Below are 7500 nucleotides of genomic sequence, written 5' to 3'. Positions count from 1 at the left end.
GAACAAGTACACATCCTTATGCATGTACGCATGCATAATACACGTTAGCAAACATACGAAGCCCCACCGTTACAATTACCCTCACATTTTCGACTTCACAAGGAAACAAGTAACAGTAATTATATGTATACACCAACAAGTACATGCATCGATCAAATGGCCTGAATGGTTTGGTTGGCAGCTCGACGTAGCACGCTTGACTCATTTTTAGGGAAGTCACGCAGTGGAGACCAACGCCCGCTGCCTGGCAACACTCAGGTGTTAGGCCTAGTGAGGTGTGTGACTCAAGACTGGCTCGTGCTGGCTATGATGGAACTACACTCTACTTCTTCGTCTCGTGTTGTTCAGTGTTCAACAGTGGAACAGTAAATTACCTAAGGCATAGGCTTATATCCTCGCATCTAGTTTTGGTGGAAAAGTAAATCTACAGTATATATCACTACTAGTCTAGCTATACGTAAAGTGCTCGTGCCAAACACACACACACACACACACACACACACACACACACACACACACACACACACACACACACACACACACACACACACACACACACACACACACACACACTTTTACTTATACTTACACTTACACTTACTTACACTTACACTTACACTTATACTTATACTTATACTTATACTTATACTTATACTTATACTTATACTTATACTTATTATTTATATACGCACATAGCATTTTGTATTTCACCCATCAGTTAAATACTTTCGGCATCCTGTGATAATTAACTTGTGATGATCTACCATTTCCTTAATCAGTCTCATAGACAGCGTATCTCACGTGTTGCCGTATGACGAGGTGCATGGACATGTATTTAATTAAGAGAACAACGTTGGCAACTAGATAATAGTTATTTAGTTTAAAATGTGGTTCTCATAACACTACACCAAGGCCTTCCACTATTTTTTTGTGTGTTTTAGAAGAGAGGCCACGCGAGAAAACATGAGATGACGTGACGCATGTTGACAGTGCTTCAGGATTTTTTTTTTTTTTTTTTTTTTTTTTTTTTTGTCAGGCAGTTTGGGTACGATTCATGCAGAACGTGAAGTGATTATGATACGAAAGGGACTTCGGTTCATGTTTCGTCGAAGTTTGTAATGACGAAGTGAGTTTCTTGTTTTACAGTCCGTTTCTTGTGTTAATTGTTAGGGTGTTTTAAGCAAATGTAGACAATTGGTATGAAATGATAATTCGTTTGTTTCGAATTTTCCGAGTTGCTTGCGTTAGCTGGCAGGAAGTTACGCGATTGAAGATCCAACACGTGGGAATCTCGTATATTGCCCTTGAGAGCGACGTGCACGTGTGAACTATACATACATAGTGTGTGTGTGTGTTTATATATGTATAGATATACGTATATGTATATATACACATGTATGTATATAAATGCATATATGTGTATGTGCATATAATTATATATACATGTAGGCCTGCATATCCGTATAGATAATATACATACATACGTGTTTATATTCATACATATACATACGTGTTTATATACATGTAATATACATATATAAGTATACATGTACACATACATAAATAAGTTTACATGTATACATATACAGATATACACATATTCATATATACATACATATACTTATGCATATCTACATATACATATTCATATATTTACATATACAAACATGTTTACATACAAACACATACTTACATATATTTAAATACACATAAACACACATATTCTTATATAATATACACTCATAAATGTACATAAGTGCATATACATATACGTACATTCATATACATACATGTGCATACACATATACATACATGTGCATACACATATACATACATACATGTACATACATGTTCATACACATATACATACATACATGTACATACATATACGTATACATACATGTACATAGATATACGTATACATACACATACATTTACACATATACGCATATACATATACATATACATAGGTACACATACATATATACATACATATACCCCCCTACACATCTATGTACCTATGCGTTGTTTCTTCATTGTAAACCTCTGCTTACTCAAGGTCTCTCTTTTGACCCTAACACATGTATTCTGTATAGTATTCAGGCCAAGTTACAGGTGTTCAGGTTTTCTTCATTGATCTAGCACAGGTGTTGACTTATAGAGCTATTATGCATTACAAGAACAGGGAGGAACGTATAGGTGCTATTTGCGTTTTGTAATTTAGAATTCCCTAAGGAGAAGGGGGAAAAAAAAAGAAAAAATCAAGCTGACCTCCTTTTCTCCATAAAAGGAAAAAAATGGACTGGCTGACTTTTTTTTCCTCAAGTACCTTCTTGGAGCGCGGCCCCCTGAGCGCGTGGTTTGGGGGGAGGGGGGGAGGATAACCCGTCCCGTGGGAAGTCATGCTCGCTGCGCTGATTCCGTCAGCTGAGTAGTGCGCCGTACAAGCGCTGGGGTCCGGAGTCTTTGCAAGCGTGAATGTCCTTTTGTGGTCATTTTCTGAGGTGACTGGACGGGGAGGGACACTTATGGACATGCGGGTGGAGGTGGAGTGCGAGGTTTCGAGCGCTGGTTGCCGGTGTTTGGGAGAATAATTAGCGTGAAATGTTGCTTATCTTTATTGTTGGTGTTATTTTAAATATACGATCATGTAGCTGGAATTGTTTTTTGCAATTCGGCTAATAGTTTCTTGCAACTTGGTTAGTAACCAGGCTGGAGGGAACTACGGCGTAAATTTTGAGTCTTCCGGAATACCTAATAGAAGTTAAACATACCTACGAAAAAATGATAAAGATATGATTATAATCGTTAGTGGTTCCAAGTCTCGTGTAGTTTTGTGGCGCTTATCATCAATGCCGGTTTTAATCGATTTATTTTCTACCACAATTCGATAGTCACCGTCCAGGTCTTCTGAAAGAAGCGCTTGCAGTTTCGAACCGTTTGCAAATATTACGTCATTGGTGAAACGTTCCCAGAAAGTGCCCACCAATCCGCGAGAAATAACTTTCGATATATAAACGGCATGCGTACTACTATGCGTATATACCTCTTAACCGGATATGTACTGTATATAACCTCTGACTCTCTCCCGTGATTGATGCAGGTTTGGACCAAGTGGGGGACTGTGCCCCTAAGTGAGAAAATTGTAGCCTAGAAGGGTCATGAACTACATCGGCAAGTTCATATCCAACTTTAAAGATTTCTACAATGAGATCAATGCTGCAACTTTAACAGGTGAGTTTCCCGTTAATATATATATATATATATATTTATTTATTATTTCTCTTTCCCTCCCTCCCCCCTCCCTCCCTCCCTTCCTCCTTTCCTCCCTTCCTCCTTTCCTCCTTTCCTCCTTTCCTCCTTTCCTCCTTTCCTCCTTTCCTCCTTTCCCCCTTTCCCCTTTCCCCCTTTCCCCCTTTCCCCCTTTCCCCCTTTCCCCCTTTCCCCTTCCCCCCCTCCTGTCGTCTCCCCTCGTTCCCTTCATTACCATCCTCTCTCCTGACTTCGCTTCTTCTCTCCGTTTCACCGCCGAACCGTCCGGTCACATCTCGGTGTTAGTGTGTGAATGTGCCAAAGTTAACGTTGATTTGTCATTTTCCCGTATTACTCTGGGCCATTGTTCATGTGTTTTGTTTTATTGATGTTATTTGTGATATGTTGTAGGTTCTTGCATGATTATCAACTGCTCTTTCTCATTGGTCCATATCTTGAGCCGTTAATTATTTGTTATGAGGCGTAGTGATCTACGCACTCTTGCCCACGGGTGCGCGGGCGATACATATGGCACGCGCCGCTAAAAATACTTGGTTTCTCTTGTCACTTGCCGCGTCTGTCACTTTCTCCTTTTCGTTCCCTGTTATATAACGCGTATCATGCTCTCTCTCTCTCTCTCTTTCTCTCTCTCTTTCTCTCTCTCTTTCTCTCTCTCTTTCTCTCTCTCTTTCTCTCTCTCTTTCTCTCTCTCTTTCTCTCTCTCTTTCTCTCTCTCTTTCTCTCTCTCTTTCTCTCTCTCTTCCTCTCTCTCTTTCTCTCTCTCTCTCTCTCTCTCTCTCTCTCTCTCTCTCTCTCTCTCTCTCTCTCTCTCTCTCTCTCTCTCTCTCTCTCTCTCTCTCTCTCTCTCTCTCTCTTTCTCTCTCTCTCTCTCTCTCTCTCTCTCTCTCTCTCTCTCTCTCTCTCTCTCTCTCTCTCTCTCTCTCTCTCTCTCTCTCTCTCTCTCTCTCTCTCTCTCGCCTTTATATTCGTCCTCTTCTTTCTCTTTCTCATTGTTTCTTTCTTTTGGTTTTTATATCGTGTTTTTTTCTCTTTTCCTTTTCCGCGCCTCATCTTTCCCATCCCCATTCCTATCCACGTTCCTACCTCCTTTCTTCACACCCTCCTTGTCGCGTTGTCACCCTTACCTCATTATCTGCCGCTCTCCCTCCCCTTTTCCATCTGTCCGTTCCTTCCCCCTTTCCCCCCCTCTCTTCCTCCTTTCTTCTCCCCATCCTCCCCCCTCTCTCTCCTTTCTCCCCATCCTCCCTCCCTCTCCCTCCTCCTCCCCCCCTGTCTCTCCTTTCTCCCCATCCTCCCTTTCCTCTAGCGGAAGGATCGGGAAATGGTTGCTGTTTACTGTAAAGTGGGCGTTATAATCTTTCCCTTTTTTTCTCGCCTTCTTTGTCTCCTCTTTCGTGATTTATTTCTCACTCACTCACTCACTCACTCTCCCCCTCCCTCCCTCCCTCCCTCCCTCCCTCCCTCCCTCCCTCCCTCCCTCCCTCCCTCCCTCCCTCCCTCCCCTTCTCTCTTTATATTCTTGAAAATACCATTTGTATTGAATATTTCTCCTTCACTATTACCATTTCATATTATGGATGAGTTAGATAAAAGATACATTTATTAAAGACTTTGTATTTTAAATGTAACGGGCTGATATGTTGGAATTTATCGGTTGAAGGTTTCTAAATCCACGTGCCATGTTGCTTGCAGGTGCCATCGATGTCGTTGTAGTGCGGCAGGAAGATGGCTCCTATCTCAGCTCCCCCTTCCACGTGCGCTTCGGCAAGATGGGCGTACTCCGGAGCCGAGAAAAAGTGGTAAGTTGAAACGCATTGCTTTCATTCTGTCGGGTTTGTGTTTTGGTATGGTTTTGGGTTTTTGGGTTTCGTTTCTTTGTCTTGTTTTGTTTTTTTCTTTCTCGTTCTCTTGTTCGTTCTCTTTTTCTCTCTTTCTCTCTCTCTTTCTCTTCTCTCTCTTATTCTCTCCAGTTGCTCTTCTCTTCTCATCTTCCCTCTTCACACTATTTTACCATTATTCTCTCTCTCTCTCTCTCTCTCTCTCTCTCTCTCTCTCTCTCTCTCTCTCTCTCTCTCTCTCTCTCTCTCTCTCTCTCTCTCTCTCTGGGTTATTCCTTCGTCTATTTTATTTTTCTTTTATTTCTAAGTTGTTGTTTGTTCATAAAAGATTTATCGATTTTGATTGTCTATTCTCCTGTCTCCTCATTTATATACAATTTGTTGTTTATTTGTCAAGTTTGATGTATTTATTGTCTCTCGCCTTTTTTTTTCTTTCTCTCAGTCGTTGGTTTGCCATTCATAAAGTCTTGATTGTTCGTCAACCACTCGCGTTTTCCTTCCCAAGTCGCCGCGTGTCAGTCGTAAAACCTGTTTTTTTTTCCCTCTCTCCTTTTTCTAATCTTTTGTTTGCTTGGTGATGTTTAGCTGTCGACCTTTATCCTTTGTATTTGCTTTTTTTTTTTGTTTTTGTTTTTGTTTCACGATGTTGATGCTCTGGTGCGAGTCTGTGCCACCTGTTTTTTTGTTTGTTTTTTTGGTGTGGGGGGTGGGGGTAGTGGGGGAATGGGAATGTGGGAGGGAGGAGATGTCCTTTTATTTAAGGGGGGGGGGGGGGTCTTTTGTTGGCCGCCCTCCTGTTGCCGACCAGGGCTCTTTTTTTTATAGAGTTATTTGAAGTTCGGAAGCCTTTGTTGGCCATGTGATCTTCCTGTGGCTGCATGTACTCGCGTTGTCCTCCGGGGTTGCGTGTGTTAGGAAGGTAGTTCGTCTTTCGTCACATTTCACTTGCACTAAGAGCTACGATCAAGAAGTCTTTTAGAGGTATTAAAAAAAAAAAAACGAAAGGAAAAAGTAAAAAGAAAATAAAACAAAAGAAAAGAAAACAAAAGTAAAAAAATAAGAAAGAAAAAGAAAGAAAACGTGAAAAATGTAAAAAAAAGAAAAAAAGTAGAAAAACGTAAACAAGGAAGATTAAAAGGAAAGGAAAACGTAAAAAAGTAAAAATAATAACAAGAAAAAGTAAAAAAGAAAAAAATAAAACCAAAAAACTGGAAGGAGGATGGCAGGATCAGCGGGGAGGGACGCGTGCAGGTCACACCTCAAGGGGAATTCAATTGCAAAGGCTCCGGTCAATAGGTCAGTCGGGAGCGGGTGCAACAAGCGATGTCCTTGCCTCGGAGGGCCAGATCAGAGCCACGTCCGTTGTTACTAGGAGTTGCCGCTTTAAATTGGGAAGCGCTCGTTTGTATGTATTCACGTCCTCGTCCATAGTTTGTGGAAATTGTGGCTTTAGTTGGGAAGCGCTTGTTTGTATGTATCCACGTGCGTAGTATCTGGAAATTGGTTCTTTAAATTGGGACGTGCGATTGTCGTGCGTGTATGTATCCTCGTCCGTAGCTACTGGAAGGTGTGGCTTCAAATTGGGCCGTGCGTACATGTATCCTCCTCCGTAGCTACTGGAAGGTGTGGCCTCGAATTGGGCCGTGCGTGCATATTATGTATCATGGATCGTGGGCTCTATTTCCCGGCAAGGTGAGCCCCACTCTTGGTTAAGTAACGCACTTGGTATGCGCTGTCGTGGTCATGATGGTCCCCGTGCATGACACCGCGACTGTTGGAGGGGGGAAGGTGGTGGAGGAGGGCGGGTGGTGGAGGAGGGCGTTGGAGATGGTGAAGGAGAGGGGGGGCTGTTGGAGATTGTGGAGGAGGTGGGCCGTTGGTGGAGGGTGTGTGTGATGGAAATGGTGAAGGAGGGGGGGTTTGATGGAGATGGTGGAGGATATAGTTGGATACGTTGGAAGAGGGCGTTGGGAATGATGGAGGAAGGCGTTGGGTGTGGTGGAGAAGGAGGGGGTGGTATTGGTGGAGATGATGGAGTGGGGTGGTGGCGGACGGGAAGGAGGGTGGTGGAGATGTTGGTGGAGATGGTGGAGCAAGGGTTAATGGATTAAATGGAGCAGGAGGAGGAAGATACTTGATGGTAGTGACGCTGGATTATCCTGGGCGGATTATGGATTACATTCCAAAACGAGAATGTTGTTTACGGACGGAATTTATCAGGCAGATAAGGACGCGATAAGGCACGGATACGGGTAATACGAGGGTAATCACTGACGCCAAGGTTTGACTTGTGTATTTATGTGAATAGGAATGCCAGGCACCGAGGTGAGTCTGGGTTGGATAAGGTAGACAGGAGGAGGGGGGGGGGCGAGGGTGTAGGGATAGGCTT

The 7500-nt window shown here is 42.7% G+C and overlaps 1 protein-coding gene across 2 annotated transcripts in view; it reads left to right on the top strand.

Annotated features, from left to right (window-relative positions):
- The window catches only part of LOC125043927 (phosphatidate phosphatase LPIN3-like), a 27249-nt gene that overhangs the window by 1006 nt on the left and 18743 nt on the right, over positions 1 to 7500 (top strand). For both annotated transcript variants that reach the window (XM_047640307.1, XM_047640308.1), the window contains exons 2-3: positions 3104 to 3234; positions 4966 to 5072. In XM_047640307.1, coding sequence (XP_047496263.1) covers positions 3162 to 3234; positions 4966 to 5072 — 180 coding nt within the window. In that variant the 5' untranslated portion in view covers positions 3104 to 3161. The remainder of the gene's footprint in view (positions 1 to 3103; positions 3235 to 4965; positions 5073 to 7500) is intronic.

This window comes from Penaeus chinensis, chromosome 34, assembly GCF_019202785.1.
Source record: "Penaeus chinensis breed Huanghai No. 1 chromosome 34, ASM1920278v2, whole genome shotgun sequence".
Classification (NCBI taxonomy): domain Eukaryota; kingdom Metazoa; phylum Arthropoda; class Malacostraca; order Decapoda; family Penaeidae; genus Penaeus; species Penaeus chinensis.
This window is presented reverse-complemented; position numbering and strand designations above follow the sequence as displayed.